Below are 20,495 nucleotides of genomic sequence, written 5' to 3' on the forward strand. Positions count from 1 at the left end.
TCTTGCACGCCTGGGCACAGCGGGTCCGTGCTCCCGAGGTTTGGTTGCTGAATCATGGGTGAGCTGGTTTATGTTCCTTCTTACTAAGTTCCTACGGATTCGCAGAGTTTTTTTCTGCTCAGAAACGCTGCAGATCCGCAAGTGATTTACAGTACAATGTAAATCAATGGTAAAAAAAAAAAAAAAAGAAAAATACTGTGCCAATGGTGCAGAAAACTCTGCATGGAAAACGCAGCAATTCAAAAAAGGAGCATGTCAATTCTTTTTGCGGATCTGCTGCGTTTTTTCACCCATTCCATAATAGAAATCAGCAGGGGTAAAAAAAAGGATAAAATCTGCAAAAAAAAAAAGCACACAAATGCAAAAAAAAGCGCAGTTTCTGACCTGCGTTTTCTGCCAAGAAATGCAGAATCTGCACAGAAAATTCCACAGTCAAGTCCGCAATATGTGCATATAGCCTAAGGCTACGTGCACAAGTTCAGAATTTGATAAGTTTTTAAGCTCAGTATTTGTAAGTTAAAGCCAGGAGAGGAACAATCAGAGGAAAAGTCTAATAAATGCAGAAGTGGTGACGTTTCTATCACCCATTCCTGATTTTGGCTTATAAAATAATAAGGTAAAAAACTCATCAAATACTGATCTTGTGCATGTGGCCTTATTGTGACATTCACTGTGAAAAAAGACATGTTATCTGCTAGAATTAGACAGCGCGATAAAGCTGCTTGAGTAGATGTGATGTCATCCAGCTACTCAGTGGGGGAGCTCAAAACTAATTTAAGCAAAGAATGAAGCATTAGTCCATATTATTAAATCAGGTCACCAAGTACCAAAAAACAAAATATCTGTATTATACATTGAAATCTTTGCCAATGAACCTTGAACCTTACCGACAGATGGCCGATTGACTGTATGCAGGTCCTTCAGTGGCTGTCAGTGCTTGACCCACCTGCGTCTGTGTCAGACCAAGAGATAAACGCCGGATCTTAAAATCCTTGGCAAATTCACGGATTTCTTCCAAGTTTATTCCATCTTCATCGTAATTTCCAGAGTGCGGTTCTGAACATAGAGAATATTTTTTAATCCTTACCCTACCAAGAATGTTATAAATCTTGCAGAAAAATACTAGTCGCTCTTAAAATGTATGGGCTTAAATCTTGGTATCATATTGCAGCCCATATTAAAGCACTAATGATATCAGACGTGCAATATTTGGGTTGTAGCACTCGTTTTAAGTTGGGGAGTAGCATGAATAGTTTTTCTTCCTGATTCTGTGAATGGGTAAGGAGGGATAACCTACAAGCGACATCTGCAATAATAAGCACAGCCCTTTCTGTCATCTCTTCTTTGTACAGCCACCAATGATGAAGGAGTAAGTGTCATGGGGATACCGAGACAGAGAGGGGCTATCACGCACTCCTGCTGTGGTTAGAAGTGCTTCACCATTGAATTAAACAGTGCAGTTTTTTTCCTTGCTAGCAGTGCAAGGTTTGTTCAGGTGAAGCTCCTGGAGCTTTCCTACTAGGATTGTCTTAGATGTTCAGTGTTGGCCACTCCAGTCTGCTATATATACTCACCTCTGGCACTTAGGGTTTGCCAGTGTAAGTTCTTACTGCCTGGTGCAGGTGTTGGAGGTGTAGTTCGTGGTTGGAGTTGTTGTTTAGAGATTGCTAAGGCCTCTTTCACACTTCCGTTTTTACAATCTGCACAGGATCCGTCAAAATGTTGAAAAGACGGATCCTGTGCAGATTGTGAAAAACGGGTGCACTGGGCCCGTTTTTCTGGCAGACCCGTCGAGGTTATGTGCACCTATTGTGTATGCATCTTCGCAGCGGTTTTCGGCTGCGAAAACACATATACAACCCAACACAACCCAGGCGTGCAATGACCTCTGATGACGTCGCGGTCTCGTGAGACCGCAACGACATCGGGTCATTTTGCAATGCATTACTGGGAATGCCAGCTGCCAGGACCATCGCGAGCATCGGTAACGCTGCGCGGGACGCCGGCAGGTAAGAATATTGCGATTTTGTTTTTTTATTTTTTTAAATTATTTTTAACATTATATCTTGTTACTATTGATGCTGCATAGGCAGCATCAATAGTAAAAAGAGAGAGAGAGAGAGCGAGCGAGCGAGAATTTCCCTGACTGGAAATTCTTCCACGCATGCTCAGTTTTAAAATACGGAACCCGTTGCTGGATTCCTGCTTTTGACAGTCAGCGACGGATCCTGTGTCCATAGGCTTCCATTATAGCCAACGACGGGCAGGGCAGGATCAGTTGCTGAGCAATTTTCCGACATACAGAAAAAAGGTTCCTCTGTGCGTTGTCCCCGCCCGACGGACAGCATTTTTCTGACGGATCCAGTGCACGACTGATGGCCATCCGTCACAATCCGTTGCCAATACAAGTCTATGAGAAAAAACAGGATCCAGCAAAAAAATTTGCTGGATCCTGTTTTTTCAAAAATCGGCAGATTTCGATGGGAGCTCAAAGACGTAAGTGTGAAAGAGGCCTTAGGAGAGTGTTGCTTGGAGTTTTGTCTATGGGCACATCCTTATCCTTTCCTATTTGTTTTTTCCTTCCTTAACTCCCTTGTGTCCCACTCTGTTTGGTGTGTATTTTGTATGGTTGGCATGTTCATTTATCCCTGTCCGTCGTCCCTTGTTTGTTTGATTAGTGTGTTCCCATACACTTCAGCTTCCCACTACCCTGGGTGGGGGAGGGGACACATCAGGGAAGATATAGCAAGGTATGAGAATCCAGCGCCTTTAGGCTTAATCCGGGGAACAGGGACCTGTTAAGCGCCCAAAGTTCGAACACCTTTGTGACACTGGTCCATACCTTTTTGATCCATTATGGATCTGGTCACTTATCGCAGGGCAACTGTAGAAACTCAGCCTGGAGGTGGCAGACTTATTTTGCAGCACCCCAACACTTCAGGTTTAAGGCCCGCAGTTCTCAGGCAACCCCTTGTGGAGCCCAAGATCGCTTTACCAGATAGGTTTTCTGTGGGTCGGGATAAGTTTGTTGTTTTCAGGGAGGCTTGTAAACTTTATTTTAAAGGGAATCTGTCACCAGCTTTGTGACATAGCTAAAAATATCACCTTATTCAGTGTCTGCGCTGCATTCCCTAAATCCTTATATAACCCCCTGACTCTCCCTGTATACCCACAAAAAATCTTTTTGAACCCCTTTCCGACAAAGGGCGCAATATTACGCCGATGTCGGACCCCCCTGTTTGGTGAGGGCTCCAGCGCTGAGCTCGCACCTTTCCGGGCGCATGACAGCTGATATATACAGCTGACATGTTCCCGCAATAGCCGCAGGTGGAATCGCGACTCACCCACGGCTGTTAACTAGTTAAATGCCGCTGTCAATCACTGACAGCAGCATTTAACTTGCACTTCTGGAAAGAGCGCCGGAAATCCCGCCCATCGGTGACCTCATCAAATGATCCCAGGTCATCGATGGGTTGGCAGACCTCTATGGTTGTCACTGCCGGATTGCTGTAAGCGCCATGTGGTGGCTCATACTGTTGTGAATTCTGTGGTCAAGCTCCCTCCTGTGGTCATGAGTGGTACTGCGGCTGGTTCTGTCTATGTGTGAGTGATGTCCTCTGGTGGATGTGAGTGGGGCTGCGGCTTCTGAGTTTCCTTCCTCAGGTGACGAGGTTAAGTCGTTAGGTGCTGCTCTATTTAACTCCACCTAGTTCTTTGTTCCTGGCCTCCAGTCAATGTTCCAGTATTGGTCTTGCTCTCTCCTGGATCGTTCTTGTGGCCTGTCTTCACTGCATAAGCTAAGTTCTGCTTGTGTTAATTTTGTTTGCTATTTTTTCTGTCCAGCTTGCTATATTGGTTTTTCTTGCTTGCTGGAAGCTCTGGGACGCAGAGGGAGCACCTCCGTACCGTTAGTCGGTGCGGAGGGTCTTTTTGCGCCCTCTGCGTGGTTGTTTGTAGGTTTTTGTGCTGACCGCAAAGCTATCTTTCCTATCCTCGGTCTATTCAGTAAGTCGGGCCTCACTTTGCTAAAATCTATTTCATCTCTGTGTTTGTATTTTTCATCTTTACTCACAGTCATTATATGTGGGGGGCTGCCTTTTCCTTTGGGGAATTTCTCTGAGGCAAGGTAGGCTTATTTTTCTATCTTCAGGGCTAGCTAGTTTCTCAGGCTGTGCACGAGGCGCCTAGGTCTGGTCAGCAGCGCTCCACGGCTACCTCTAGTGTGGTGTGATAGGATTAGGGATTGCGGTCAGCAGAGTTCCCACGTCTCAGAGCTCGTCCTATGTTATTAGTAACTATCAGGTCACTTTGTGTGCTCTTAACCACCAGGTCTATTGTGGTACTGAATCACCAGTTCATAACAGTACTGGAGGCCCAAAGTACTAATGCTTCTCAATAGAGGGAAAAGAGAAGTTCTGAGACCATTTTTTTTCTCTGCACTGTGTTTTGTCTTTCTTTTCCCCTAGACATTTGGGTGGTTCAGGACACAGGTGTAGTGATGGACATTAAAGGTCTGTCTTCTTGTGTGGATCATCTCACTGCAAGAGTACAAAATATTCAAGACTTTGTGGTTCAGAATTCTATGTTAGAACCAAGAATTCCTATTCGTGATTTGTTTTCTGGAGATAGAGCTAAGTTTCTGAGTTTTAAAAATAATTGTAAACTGTTTCAGGCTTTGAAACTCCACTCCTCTGGTGACCCAGTTCAACAAGTTAAGATCATTATTTCTTTATTACGTGGCGACCCTCAAGACTGGGCATTTTCCCTTGCGCCAGGAGATCCTGCATTATGTAATATTGATGCGTTTTTTCTGGCGCTCGGATTGCTTTATGATGAACCTAATTCAGTGGATCAGGCAGAAAAAAATTTGCTGGCTCTGTGTCAGGGTCAGGATGAGGTAGAGATATATTGTCAGAAGTTTAGGAAGTGGTCTGTGCTTACGCAATGGAATGAATGTGAACTGGCAGCAATTTTCAGAAAGGGTCTCTCTGAAGCCCTTAAGGATGTCATGGTGGGATTTCCTATGCCTGCTGGTCTGAATGAGTCTATGTCTTTGGCCATTCAGATCGATCGACGCTTGCGTGAGCGTAAAACTGTGCACCATTTGGTGGTATTATCTGAGCATAAACCTGAGCCTATGCAATGTGATAGAACTTTGACCAGAGCTGAACGGCAAGAACACAGACATCGGAATGGGCTGTGTTTTTACTGTGGTGATTCCACTCATGCTATCTCCGATTGTCCTAAGCGCACTAAGCGGTTCGCTAGGTCTGCCACCATTGGTACGGTACAGTCGAAATTTCTTTTGTCCGTTACTTTGATCTGCTCTTTGTCGTCCTATTCTGTCGTGGCATTTGTGGATTCAGGCGCTGCCCTGAATTTGATGGACTTGGAGTTTGCTAGGCGCTGTGGGTTTTTCTTGGAGCCCTTGCAGTATCCTATTCCATTGAGAGGAATTGATGCTACGCCTTTGGCCAAGAATAAGCCTCAGTACTGGACCCAACTGACCATGTGCATGGCTCTTGCGCATCAGGAGGATATTCGCTTTTTGGTGTTGCATAATCTGCATGATGTGGTCGTGTTGGGGTTGCCATGGCTACAAGTCCATAACCCAGTATTGGATTGGAAATCTATGTCTGTGTCCAGCTGGGGTTGTCAGGGGGTACATGGTGATGTTCCATTTCTGTCTATTTCGTCATCCACCCCTTCTGAGGTCCCTGAGTTCTTGTCGGATTACCGGGATGTATTTGATGAGCCCAAGTCCAGTGCCCTACCTCCGCATAGGGATTGCGATTGTGCTATCGATTTGATTCCTGGTAGTAAGTTTCCTAAAGGTCGACTGTTTAATTTATCTGTGCCTGAGCACGCCGCTATGCGGAGTTACGTAAAGGAATCCTTGGAGAAGGGTCATATTCGCCCGTCGTCGTCGCCATTGGGAGCAGGGTTCTTTTTTGTGACCAAGAAGGATGGTTCGCTGAGACCTTGTATTGATTACCGCCTTCTAAATAAAATAACAGTCAAATTTCAGTACCCCTTGCCGCTGCTGTCTGATTTGTTTGCTCGGATTAAGGGGGCTAGTTGGTTCACCAAGATAGATCTTCGTGGTGCGTATAATCTTGTGCGTATTAAACAGGGCGATGAATGGAAAACAGCATGCCATTCGGGCTTTCTAATGCTCCATCAGTATTTCAGTCCTTTATGCATGACATCTTCCGAGAGTACCTGGATAAATTCCTGATTGTATACTTGGATGATATTTTGGTCTTCTCGGATGATTGGGAGTCTCACGTGAAGCAGGTTAGAATGGTGTTCCAGGTCCTGCGTGCGAATTCTTTGTTTGTGAAGGGGTCAAAGTGTCTCTTTGGTGTTCAGAAGGTTTCATTTTTGGGTTTCATTTTTTCCCCTTCTACTATCGAGATGGACCCTGTTAAAGTTCAGGCCATTTATGATTGGACTCAGCCGACATCTCTGAAGAGTCTGCAAAAGTTCCTGGGCTTTGCTAATTTTTATCGTCGCTTCATCAATAATTTTTCTAGTATTGCTAAACCGTTGACTGATTTAACCAAGAAGGGTGCTGATGTGGTCAATTGGTCTTCTGCTGCTGTGGAAGCTTTTCAGGAGTTGAAGCGTCGTTTTTCTTCTGCCCCTGTGTTGTGCCAACCAGATGTTTCGCTTCCGTTCCAGGTCGAGGTTGATGCTTCTGAGATTGGAGCAGGGGCTGTTTTGTCGCAAAGAAGTTCTGATGACTCGGTGATGAAACCATGTGCCTTCTTTTCCAGGAAGTTTTCGCCTGCTGAGCGTAATTATGATGTTGGCAATCGAGAGTTGCTGGCCATGAAGTGGGCATTCGAGGAGTGGCGTCATTGGCTTGAAGGAGCTAAGCATCGCGTGGTGGTCTTGACTGATCACAAGAACTTGACGTATCTTGAGTCTGCCAAACGGTTGAATCCTAGACAGGCTCGTTGGTCGCTGTTTTTCTCCCGTTTTGACTTTGTGGTTTCGTACCTTCCGGGCTCTAAAAATGTGAAGGTGGATGCCCTGTCTAGGAGTTTTGAGCCCGACTCTCCGGGTTTGCCTGAGCCGGCGGGTATTCTCAAAGAGGGGGTAATTTTGTCTGCCATCTCCCCTGATTTGCGGCGGGTGCTGCAAAAATTTCAGGCTAATAGACCTGAACGTTGCCCAGCGGAGAAACTGTTTGTCCCTGATAGATGGACGAGTAGAGTTATCTCTGAGGTTCATTGTTCGGTGTTGGCTGGTCATCCTGGAATCTTTGGTACCAGAGATTTGGTGGCTAGATCCTTTTGGTGGCCGTCTCTGTCGCGGGATGTGCGTTCGCTTGTGCAGTCCTGTGGGATTTGTGCTCGGGCTAAGCCCTGCTGTTCTCGTGCCAGTGGGTTGCTTTTGCCCTTGCCGGTCCCGAAGAGGCCATGGACACATATCTCTATGGATTTTATTTCGGATCTCCCCGTCTCTCAAAAGATGTCGGTCATTTGGGTAGTTTGTGATCGCTTCTCTAAGATGGTCCATTTGGTACCCTTGTCTAAATTGCCTTCCTCCTCTGATTTGGTGCCATTGTTTTTCCAGCATGTGGTTCGTTTACATGGCATTCCGGAGAACATCGTTTCTGACAGAGGTTCCCAGTTTGTTTCGAGGTTTTGGCGAGCCTTTTGTGCTAGGATGGGCATTGATTTGTCTTTTTCCTCGGCTTTCCATCCTCAGACAAATGGCCAAACTGAACGAACCAATCAGACCTTGGAAACATATCTGAGATGTTTTGTTTCTGCTGATCAGGATGATTGGGTGTCCTTTTTGCCTTTGGCTGAGTTAGCCCTTAATAATCGGGCAAGCTCGGCTACTTTGGTTTCGCCGTTTTTCTGCAATTCTGGTTTCCATCCTCGTTTCTCTTCAGGGCAGGTTGAGTCTTCAGACTGTCCTGGTGTGGATACTGTGGTGGATAGGTTGCAGCAGATTTGGACTCATGTAGTGGACAATTTGACATTGTCCCAGGAGAAGGCTCAACGTTTCGCTAACCGCAGGCGCTGTGTAGGTCCCCGACTTCGTGTTGGGGATTTGGTTTGGTTGTCGTCTCGTTATATTCCTATGAAAGTTTCCTCTCCTAAGTTTAAGCCTCGTTTCATTGGTCCGTATAGGATTTCTGAGGTTCTTAATCCTGTGTCTTTTCGTTTGACCCTTCCAGCTTCTTTTTCCATCCATAATGTATTCCATAGGTCATTGTTGCGGAGATACGTGGCACCTGTGGTTCCATCCGTTGATCCTCCTGCCCCGGTTTTGGTTGAGGGGGAGTTGGAGTATATAGTGGAGAAGATTTTGGATTCTCGTATTTCGAGATGGAAACTCCAGTGCCTGGTTAAGTGGAAGGGTTGTGGTCAGGAAGATAATTCCTGGGTCTTTGCCTCTGATGTTCATGCTGCCGATCTGGTTCGTGCCTTTCATTTGGCTCATCCTGGTCGGCCTGGGGGCTCTGGTGAGGGTTCGGTGACCCCTCCTCAAGGGGGGGGGGGTACTGTTGTGAATTCTGTGGTCAAGCTCCCTCCTGTGGTCATGAGTGGTACTGCGGCTGGTTCTGTCTATGAGCTTCCTCTGGTGGATGTGAGTGGGGCTACGGCTTCTGAGTTTCCTTCCTCAGGTGACGAGGTTAAGTCGTTAGGTGCTGCTCTATTTAACTCCACCTAGTTCTTTGTTCCTGGCCTCCAGTCAATGTTCCAGTATTGGTCTTGCTCTCTCCTGGATCGTTCTTGTGGCCTGTCTTCACTGCATAAGCTAAGTTCTGCTTGTGTTAATTTTGTTTGCTATTTTTTCTGTCCAGCTTGCTATATTGGTTTTTCTTGCTTGCTGGAAGCTCTGGGACGCAGAGGGAGCACCTCCGTACCGTTAGTCGGTGCGGAGGGTCTTTTTGCGCCCTCTGCGTGGTTGTTTGTAGGTTTTTGTGCTGACCGCAAAGCTATCTTTCCTATCCTCGGTCTATTCAGTAAGTCGGGCCTCACTTTGCTAAAATCTATTTCATCTCTGTGTTTGTATTTTTCATCTTTACTCACAGTCATTATATGTGGGGGGCTGCCTTTTCCTTTGGGGAATTTCTCTGAGGCAAGGTAGGCTTATTTTTCTATCTTCAGGGCTAGCTAGTTTCTCAGGCTGTGCACGAGGCGCCTAGGTCTGGTCAGCAGCGCTCCACGGCTACCTCTAGTGTGGTGTGATAGGATTAGGGATTGCGGTCAGCAGAGTTCCCACGTCTCAGAGCTCGTCCTATGTTATTAATAACTATCAGGTCACTTTGTGTGCTCTTAACCACCAGGTCTATTGTGGTACTGAATCACCAGTTCATAACATCATACCAAGTGAGCATTTCTGCTACATACAGGTGATCTGATGATCGCCTATATGTAGCAGAGCTGATCAAAGTACTACAGCTTCTAGTCTCCTATGGAGACTATTGACGCACACAAAAAGCAAAAGAAAAGGTTTTTAAAAATATTTAAAAAAAAGATAAAAAATATAAAAGTTCAAATCACCACCCTTTCACTCCATTCAAAAATAATAAAAAAAAATCAAACATACACATATTTGGTATCGCCACGTTCAGAATCACCCAATTAATAAAAAAAAACCCAATCGCTAAATGGCGTAATGAGAAAAAAATTAAAAACGCTAGAATTAGTTGTTTTTTTTTGGTCACCATGACGGGCGATCAAAAGATCGTATCTACACCAATTTGGTATAATTAAAAACATCAGCTTGTCACGCAAAAAATAAGCCCTCACCAAACCAGAGATCACGAAAAATGGAGATGCTACGGGTATTGGAAAATGGCGCAACTTTTTTTTTTTTTTTTTAACAAACTGGAAAAAAAATTTCACCTCTTAAATAAAAAAAGAACCTAGACATGTTTGGTGTCTCTGAACTTGTAATGACCTGGAGAATCATAATTGCAGGTAGTTTTAGCATTTAGCGAACACGGTAAAAAAACAAAAAAAAACTGTGGGATTGCACTTTTTTGAAATTTCACCCCACTTGGATTTTCCCGTTTTCCAGGACACGATATGTTAAAACCAACGAAGCCGTTCAAAGGTACAACTCGTCCCGCAAAAAACAAGCACTCACGTGGCCATTTTGACCAAAAAATAAAAAAAAGATATGGCTCTGGGAAGAAGGGGAGCAAAAAATGAAAATGCAAAAACAAAAATACCTAAGGTCGTTCAGGGGTTAATTTCACCCACGCTGTAACATAATCTTCTTCGTCCGGTCCGATGGGTGTTGCTTCCAGCCTCTCCATCCCTCCCTCCGGCTGCTGCTCGCCGTCCCACTTCTTTAATTGATGTGGAATACGATCCACATCTGTGCAACATCTCACGCCTGCATAGACATATCGACTATTGTGCCTGCACTGTAGGCTTTGCCCAACTGGGGGCAAAGAATGAAAGCATAAGTATGCATGCCCCGCACACGCATTTCCGGCTCATACAGCAACTACTTCCATGTACCAGAAATACGTTTGCTGGCGCATGCACACTTCTATCTTCTGGGATGGAGAGGCCCGAAGGAACACCCATCAGACAGGCCCGAAAAGATTACCATACAGCGCAGGAGAAATTAATAAGGTTTTATGAGGGTATAAAGGGGGAGTTAGGGAGTTATTTCAGCCTTTGTGGACAGTGGGACAGGTTTTAATCTGAATGAAACCCGGTTTGTCCAGGACCAGGTTCTCGAGCCACAAACTGTCTAGACCAATACCCATAATCGCCATTGACTCTGCACCCTTGAGCCAGGGGTATTTTATTCAGGTCGTTCAAATTATACATCTGCAGGTGGGTCATTCCATGGTAGCTTACGTTACAACACAATATAGTAACTTACGTTACAAAGATGATGGTAAGTTACCTGACAATAAGTTCAATCCATTTGATGGTAACGTACTGTAACGTAAGTTACCATCAGCTTAGTAACGAAAGTTACGATAGTGTGCGGTAGCGCTAGTTATCTATATTTCTTGTAATAAAAACGGTTGCTTTTAAATTGAGAGGTTAAAATAAATTTTTTAAAGTTGCTGGAACTTTGGTGTTTTAATACAATAAAAATAGTGCTTCTGCCCTGTTTACCAGAACAGAAAATTGGCAGACTCATGAAGGACAATTGCCTTTCCTTTTTTTGTAACGTAAGTTACCAAGTAATAACACTGTATTTTGTATTTAATTTTATTGTTGAAAAATCAAAATGTGTTGAAATCTATTGAAAATAGTTTAATGTACAATATACATTCACTCCTTTTTTGTGCCTGCCTTCAAAGAACAGTCTGTAGCCAGTTTTTGGCTTGTGAAACGTAACGCAAGTTACCATGGAATGACCCAGGTAGTGGCCATGCACATTGATTGCTATGTGCTACAGGACTTGCCCTCTCCTGAGATTCTCGGACTACCTTTGCTTACTCTGCACAATCCCGTAGTGGCCTGGCCGACTCGGGAGGTGGTAAGATGGAGCGAGTACTGTTATGAACACTGCTTGGGTACCCGGCTAGCCAGGGTGGATACTCAGTCTCTGCCGGAATACCTGACTTCAGGGATGTGTTTTTTGAATATGGGTGTCAAGAACTCCCTCCTCATTGTCCTTATGATTGCGCCAGTAATCTTATTCCAGGGGCCAAGCTGCCTAAGAGCAGGTTATATAATATTTCTGGTCCAGAGAGGCAGGCCATGAAAGACTATAATGCAAAAAGTCTGGCAAATGGCCATATCAGACCTTCTTTATCTCCCGTTGCAGTGGGTTTTTTCTTTAAGAAAAAAGATGGGTGCTACGCACCCCTGCCTAGATTTTTGCAGATAGGATTGGATCACGGCCCATATCCTCTCCCTCTCATTCCGGACCTCTTTAACCAGATAGTCAGGGCAAAATGGTTTTCTAAATGGGATCTCAGGAAGACATATAATCTCATTCGAATTAAAAAAAGGGATGCATGGAAGACAGTCTTTAATACACCTGAGGGACACTTAAGGTACCTTCACACTGAGCAACCTTACATCGAGAACGACAGCGATTCATGACATTGCAGCTTCCTGGATAGCGATCTCGTTGTGTTTGACATGCAGCAGTGATCAGGATCCCGCTGTGACATCGCTGGTCGTAGCTAGAAGTCCGGAACTTTATTTGGTCGTCAGGTCGGCGTGATTCGTCATGTTTGACAGCAAAAGCAACGATGCCTGCAATGGTTTTTCATGAAGCTAACAACCAGCGAGAACGATAAGTACGTCACTGGATCACTCCTGCATCGTTCAGCTGTTGCTGGTGTTTGACGTCTCCTAGCGACCTAAACAGCGACGCTGCAGCGATCGGCTCGTTGTCTATATCGCTGCAGCGTCGCCTAATGTGACGGTACCTTAAGAAAACTTTGTGATGACATTTGGGTTGACTAATGCTCCCAATATTTTTCAGCACTTTGTAAATGACAATTTTAGTCACCTGAAAGGTAGGTTTGTGGTACGGATGTTGTTTCTGACCGGGGGATGGGGGGGTGGTAGGGGGGGTAAATTTTGAAAAGCATTTTATGCTCGTTTGGAGATCCAGCTTTCATTTTCTTCAGCCTTTTATCCACAGTCTAATAGGCAAACTGAACGTGTAAACCAGAAAGCATTTCGCTTTGTTTGGTCACCCACTTTTAGGACTGATAATGTGTTTCACCGATCTCTACTCAAAAAATGCATTGAGTTCTCTGAAACAACCTCACCGCCACCTTCCCCGGTCATTGTTGATGGGAATTTGGAATTTCAGATAGTGAACATTATCGATTCTCTCTTGGTGTGTCCATCTCTTTAGTATCTGGTACACTGGAACAGTTACTGTGTTGTCAGTGTCACTTCTTATTGCCTGGTTCTGGTGTTGGAGGTGTAGTTCATGGTTAGAGTTGTTGTTTGGAGATTGTTGTATAGGTGCATAGCAAGGAACGAGAACTTGGCGTCTCCAACTTGAGGAGTAATCCGGGGGACATGGATAGACCAGGGCGCCTCTAGTTCTATGGACCTGGTAAGTGCCCAAAGTCTCAACACCTTTGTGACAGGAAGAGGCTCTGAATACAGGAACTTTTCCATAGGGTATCAGCCTTTTTACCAATTAGGGAGTAAAAAGTCCTCTAATTAAGGTGGGGGAGGTACTTTTTTTCTGGCATAATTTCTGTAGAATATGCGATATGCACATGTAGATATAGACATAAGGCATGTATGGATTCTACACATTCGGAGTTTTAATTTGCAGAAAATCAACCTTTGCATGGGTCAGACTTCTAGCTCCAAATATGACTTTTTATGCATATTTACAAAATTATTGTATTTTAATGCAAAATGGCATGAGGGCTACTGTGAGTGTGAAATGCTGTGATCTGAGTTATCTACAGTCCTAGTTATTGCCTTAGTTCGGTAGCAGTCAAAGTCATTCCATAAACAGTTGATTGTAAACGGATTTGCCCGTATGAACTAAGTAGCATGAATATTTAAGCAGTAAGGCACAGCTGTCAGCAGCACCTGACATTTACAGCAGGACATGAATAGGCTATAGAGATGAGGCTGACTAGCCTCAACTATGTAGCAACCACATCGGTAGATAACATGGTCTACTTACTTGACACAAGCTGGCTCACAGTTGGGGGCTCTGGACAGCTGACATGGACTTGGCTAGAAGTAGACGTGTTGGCTGGAGATGGATTTGTGACAACCACTGTTGGCTGTGTTATGGTAGGAGCAGGTTGAATTTGCTGAACAGGCTAAAATTGAAAAAAAAAACGTAAGGAAAACATGTTCTTGATCAAAGGAATTTTATGTAAGAGATATTCCTCATACTGTGATTTGAGATGAAAAAAATATATTCCAGTGGACCTGAATTCTCTTTAAATTTTCCAAAAATTCATATTCTCCACAATACAGACTGTGAATTCAGCATAATAATGGCTAGCCGCAGCTGCAATTCTGATGTACAGCAGAAAGCCTGCAAACTGTTAAAAAAAAAAAAATTCATCTCACCACTCTTCTGACCTCCTGCCATCCCCAAAGCACGGTCTGCCGCATCTGTTTTCCCATTCCCCTGTCGTTCTCATTCTCTTTGGCTTCTTCACTCCAGGCTTTAGTCTCAACCAGGCCTTAGACTAAGCATGCTGGCCTGGCTGAAAAGAATGCGCAAAACGGGGGAAAGGAAGAGACAGGGAACCGAAAGCCGGGCTGCTGGGATGGCTGGACAGTTACGCACTACTTTGTTTTTTTTTTGTTTTTTTAGACCCTACTTTTTTAATGATATGGGTTCTGGAGAGACCCCACAGCAAAAAAAGAGACTTTCAATCCGCAGAGAATTATAATGAGGGCAATCTGGGTGGTAGCCCAGTGGTGTGGGGGGCCCACCACAGGGCCACCATTGGGGCATTACTGCCCCGACTGGCGTATGGGGCCCGGTGGGTAGAGGGGGCCAGCATAGGGCCCCATCTCATCTGCTCACCGGGCCCCTTCCCGCAGGCTAAACCGGGCCCGGGGGGCATGACTGGAGACACTGGGGCATGACTGGAGACACTGGGGACAGGATTGGAGACAGATGGGGCAGGATTGGAGACACAGGGGGCATGATTGGAGACATGGGGGCATCATTGGAGATATAGGGAGCAAAACGGAGATACGGCCATGAATGGAGGCACGGTGCAGAATTGAGATACGGGGCATGATTGGAGACATGTGGCAGGATGAAAGACATGGGGGCATGATTGGAGACACTGGGGGCAGGATTGGAGACAGATGGGGCGGGGTTGGAGACAGATCGTGCAGGATCATGGGGCAGGATGGATATGATGGAGACAGATGGGGCAGGATAGGGAGATCATATGGCGCAGAATGGATACTCATGAGGGCAGGATGGGGGAACATATGGCTGAAGCCAGGAATGAGACACACGGTGGCTAGGATGGGGGATATTATTACCATAGGGGCTAATTAAGGGATATTATTACTGCAGTGATGTATTTATTTTATTTTTTGAGTATACTGTTTTAAATGGGGGGGGGGGGGTCCTGTTACTGTGTAGAGTGATACTATGTCGCCTTTTTTTCTTTATGTGGTGTAATGTAGAAGTTGGGAAAAATTAAGTAATATGTTATGCAAGCGAAGCTCGAGATAACTTCACCTAGAGACGTCCTATACACTGACACTATACACTGTATACTATATACAGAGGTCCTGTGTATAATGCCACCAGTGATCACTGTATTACCTATACATTATATACAGAGCTCCTGTGTATAATATCACCAGTGATCACTGTATTACCTGTACACAGACACTGCATCCTAAGTACAGATCTCCTGTGTATAATGGCACTTATGGTGATCGTATTGTGGTTTTCCAGGACGTCCCTACTGACAGCACCCTGGAGGATGTCCTCCCCTTGCTGGGACAGGAAACATACGAGAGTTCAAAAGGTCATGTTCCACCCCCAATCCTCAGGAACTCAACCAGGAAATCTTCCAGGATCTATGTCTTCGCTGGGGAACTCCCAGTATAGACTTATTTGTAAACAGGAGAAATTCGAAGGTCTCAAGATTCTTCTCGCTAAACCCTCAAGATCTCCCGGAAGGGATAGATGGTCTGAGCCAGGAATGGACGGAACCCCTCTTATATGCATTCCCGCCTCTAGCACTGATTCCAGCCGTTCTCAGAAAAATCAAGGAGGATCGAGCTCGAGTTATATTGATTGTTCCATTTTGGCCAAGAAGGAGCTGGTTCTCTCTCCTAGTAGACCTGGCAATCGAGAGCCCAGTAGAGCTTCCTCTCAGGGCAGATGTAATCCACCAGGGTCCAGTGTACCATCCGAACCCAGAGAAACTCCATCTCTCAGCATTGATCCTGAAGGGAACATCCTGAAGGCAAGAGGGCTGTCGGACCAAGTGATAGCCACTATTAAATCCAGTAGGAAGCCAGTCACATCGGCAATTTATTTGAAAATCTGGAAGCGTTTCTGTCTGGAGGGTGGCAGGTCTGAGGTTATGGCAGGCACTCCCGACTTACCCAGAATTCTAGATTTCCTGCAGGCTGGGTTTGACAAAGGTCTCAAACCAAGCACCTTGAAAGTGCAGATCTCGGCACTTAGCTCTTTTTTTGACTATCCCCTAGCATCCCACCCGTGGACAGTTAGATTTATCAGAGCCACCCAGAGGTTGCGCCCCACCATTAGACAATTGTCGCCTTCCTGGGACCTTAATCTGGTCCTCAGATTCCTTTATAAAAACGACTACGCTTCGCCTGATAATATGCCCATTCCAGTCCTCACTCGTAAAACAGCATTCTTAGCGGCGATTACCACGGCTAAGAGGGTGGGGGAAATTCAAGCCCTGTGCACTAGGGACCCGTACCTTCAGATTAGAGAGGATAGCTTAATCTTTAGATTGGATCCCTCTTTTATAGAAATCAGGAAATCGTGTTACCGTTCTTTTGTAATAACCCGGCTAATGCAAAAGAAAAAACACTCCATTCACTTGATGTCAGACAGGCAGTCTTAGACTACCTGGCAGCCACCAACTCGTGGCGTATTGACCCAAATTTGTTCATTTTATTTGGAGGAAAGAATAAAGGAAAGAAGGCCTCTATCGCTCGTTGGATCACTTCTGTGATCTCTGAGGCTTACCAGTCAGAAGGGCTCCCACCTCCAAAGGGTTTCCATGCACATTCTACTCGAGGGATAGCTACTTCTTGGGCTGAGAGGGCAGGCGCCTCTCTAGAGCAGATCTGTAAGGCGGCAACATGGGCTAGCGCCAACACCTTTTGTAAACATTATAAGCTTGATGTTTTGTCTGGTCAACATACTGCATTTGGGAGAAAGGTTCTCCAAGCGGTAATCCCACCCTGAGGAGGTGCTTTGGTACTCTCCAGGGTGCTGTAAGGAGGGACGTCCTGGAAAATAGGTATTAAGCTTACCGTTAATTATGTTTCCAGGAGTCCATACTGACAGCACTGGTAGTTCCCTCCCTGGTGATATTTATATGCATGATGTAATGTAACCCTGGCATATGATGTATTAGGTTTCTGGCATATGATGTAATATGTTCCTAGCATATGATGTAATATGTTCTATTTACCATTAAAGTAATTTTTTTTCTGCATTTCCATGAGGCGGTTCTTGTTACAACACAGAGGATTGGGGGTGGGACATGACCTTTTGAACTCTCGTGTGTTTCCTGTCCCAGCAAGGGAAGGAGGACGTCCTCCAGGGTGCTGTCAGTATGGACTCCTGGAAATATAATTAACGGTAAGCTTAATACCTATTTTTTTTGTTTGTTTTTTTTATTACTGATCAGTATTGTAGTATTCAGTCACTATGTGGCGGTAATATGTGGTCTGGTCATGGTGTGGCGGTATTTGTTCCTTGTATGTGATATTATTCGATCACTGTGGTGGTAATATGTGGTGTGGACATGGTGTAGCGGTATTTGTTCCTTGTATGTGATATTATTGGTCATTTTAAAAATTGAAAAATAAATAAAAATATACCTAAATTGTATTGCATATTTTAACAAATATTTAATAGATTACAGTAGAGTAGGTCCTGGCCAAAAGTGTCTACAGTGTTATGGTGGAGGCTTAAAAAAAAATCTTTTGGCCAAAACAAAAGCTGCCGGCTATATGTGTGATCTGGTGATGGGAACTGTTAATGTGTGATTGGTGAGAAGTGGAGTTTTTCCAAGAGAGATCGGTGGGACTGTGGACAGTTTGAGGGGTGGAGGAAGGCTGGCGTGGAGCTTGGGCGGAGTCTCAAGGGGGCGCCGAACATTTTGCCTCTGTGGGGGGGCCCACAGAATCTGAACAGCCCGAGGCCCTGGCTACCCTTAATCCACTCCTGTGTACGAGTGCTATCCTTTTTTTTTTTCAAGGATAGCACACATAGCTATCACTGTATGGGGCTGTTCACGTCTTTTTGTTTTCCTTGGATCGAGCGGTCTGTGCAAAATAACGGAAACATGTAAGATATTGATCCGAATGTTGGATCAAAATTGGCAATGCAAATTTATGGATGGGTAAAAATAAACAAACAGAACATCAGACAGCACTTGGATGCCTTTCGTGAGCAGTCTATTTCTCACTGACAGAAGAGACTGAGAAACTTTTTTCTCATCAATGAAAAACACATGTAAATCACTGAGGAAACGAAGTTAGTTTTTCTTGTACGTAAAAAAACCCTGACAAATGAATGAGGCCTTACTTTGAAGATTCACAAATACTGGGTTTCTACCTCATAATTGTTAACAAAAATGTTTCCATTTAAATGATAGTGAACAGACACCAGACAGAGAATTTCTATTTTGTGTTCATGATTATAGGGAAGTCGATTCACCTAAGCTATTTTTTTTTTTTAAATCAGATTATTTTTATTAAAACAAAACCACTTTAAATACAGTTTTCTTTTTTTTCCTAACAGGATGTTCAATACATAGCAATGCTTGACTGAAAGGATACTGGCAAATTCCACTGACAGAAAGTGCCAAGAAAAAAAGAGCTACTTTTTCTGCACCCACTGGTCACTAAGGCCAGGTTCACATTGCGTTTTAGCAATCCGTTAGACGGACTACGTTACACCACGGCATAACGCGGTCCATTAACGCTGCCATTAAGCCCTATGGCGGACGCTAGCGATGTGCCGTCATTGACGGACCCTGGGACGCGGGCTGCAGCGTTTCCAGTTCCGTCACTGCATCTGATAGCTCTATCTGCGCTAGCGGTATGACAAGTCGGCACTTGCGTTAACAACAGCCCGTTAACGCATGTGTTGAACGGGCTGCTGTTAACGCAATTTGAACCTGGCCTAACAATTCACCCAGGTGCATTTTGGCCTACAAGGGGCCCCAGCAATGTTTCAGCATTATTATGGACATGATACTCCGAGCCCATACTCTGTATGCTTCAGCCTATCTTGATGATGTGATAATATACAGGGGGAACTGGGAGTCCCACCTTAACAAGCTACAAGCTGTGGTGGGATTCATTAAGACCGGCAGGGCTAACAGCAAACCCCAAGAAATGCACAATCGGCTTAGAAGAAGCCAAGTATTTGGGGTACACCATTGGGCGAGGTCTAATTAAACCTCAAGAACACTGAAGTCATACAGAACTGGCCTAGACCTCTCAATAAAAAGTAGGAACGGTGTTTTTGGGGATTGCAGGATATTACAGGAGGTTCATACCAAACTTCGTATCTATTGCAACCTTTGTTATAGACCTCACAAATGGGAAGAGCTCTGCAATGATTGAATGACACCAGAGGCAGAAAGAGTTTCAGTCACTGAAAGAAGCCCTATCTATGTTCCTAACCAATGTTAGTCTGTCCAGATTTTCAAAAACTTTACTGTACAAACTGATACTTTAGACAATGGGGTAGGGGCAGTTTTGTCATGGGTGATTGATGGGGAAGAGCACCCTGTGTTGTATAAGGCTGAAAACTAAAAGATCATGAGAAAACAGTATGCAACCGTGGAAAAAGTGGCCTTGGCCATAAAGTGGGCTCTTGATGCTCTAAGGTACTATCTACTGGGAAGAGTTTCACCTCGTCAGTGACCATGCACAACTGAAATTGAAGCAGAATAACTGGGAAAAGAATAGTAGGGTGATACGGTGGTTTCTGGCCCTCTAATCTTTTAGGTTTACAGTTCAGCACCGCACCATCCTCCATTGGAATGTTTAAGGCTGGGTTCACATTTAGTTTTGGCAGTCCATTAGACGGACTACTGTCATGATCCCAGTGCAGGGTTTCACCTGAACGTCAGGGGTTAATTTGTTGATCAGTGCAGGCTCTGACCTGCACACCTGGGGCTTATTATTGGCCTCTCTTTGGTTCGGGGTGAGCTTCTTATAGCCCTGGGAAGCTCCAATCTCTGTCAGTTATACTTTTGCTATTGGCTGAGTGTGTTGACCTCTATTTGCTTGTGCCTTGTGCCAGTATTCTAGTTTGCTTGTATGGTTCTGACTCGGTTCTGTTCCCTGGTGTGATTTTGCCTTTTGATTCTGTACTGTGTATCTGCTTCTCTGGTTTTCTGACTCCTGCCACGTCCCTGACTATTCTTTATTTGCTTGCTCCTTGTGTACTGCGTTACCGCTCCCGTTTATCGACCTCGGCTTGTTTTGGATTGCGCCTCCCTCTGCCTCATCCTTTCCCTGCTGTCCGGTGACTCCCTTTCCCTTCTCCTGTAGTATCCTGCATACTCCTGCTACAGGACACCAAGCCCCGCCCCCTGTTGTCACGTGACCACAGGTCCTTTCAGTACACTCACTACCTGGCATTCTGCTCACTCCAGCTCTGCTGTTACGGTGTTTTCTTGCCCAGCTCTCAGGCGCTGTGAGTACAGCTGTCACAGGCTGTCTGAGACTCTGGGTTCTCACTGTCAGGGTAGCATAAACCGCTGGGGAGTGCCACCTGGTGGTTTCTCCTGATAGTTTGCCCTGATAACTACGTTACACCGCGGCATAACGCGGTGT

At 45.0% G+C, this 20,495-nt stretch overlaps 1 protein-coding gene across 2 annotated transcripts in view; it reads right to left on the bottom strand.

Moving 5' to 3' along the window:
* POU6F1 (POU class 6 homeobox 1) overlaps window positions 1-20,495 on the bottom strand; it is a 169,930-nt gene that overhangs the window by 50,137 nt on the left and 99,298 nt on the right. For both annotated transcript variants that reach the window (XM_069758624.1, XM_069758623.1), the window contains exons 10-11: window positions 13,621-13,762; window positions 888-1,056 (exon numbers count right to left, since the gene is read on the bottom strand). In XM_069758624.1, the coding sequence (XP_069614725.1) occupies window positions 888-1,056; window positions 13,621-13,762 (311 nt within the window). The remainder of the gene's footprint in view (window positions 1-887; window positions 1,057-13,620; window positions 13,763-20,495) is intronic.

Source organism: Ranitomeya imitator, chromosome 3 (genome assembly GCF_032444005.1).
Source record: "Ranitomeya imitator isolate aRanImi1 chromosome 3, aRanImi1.pri, whole genome shotgun sequence".
Lineage (NCBI taxonomy): Eukaryota > Metazoa > Chordata > Amphibia > Anura > Dendrobatidae > Ranitomeya > Ranitomeya imitator.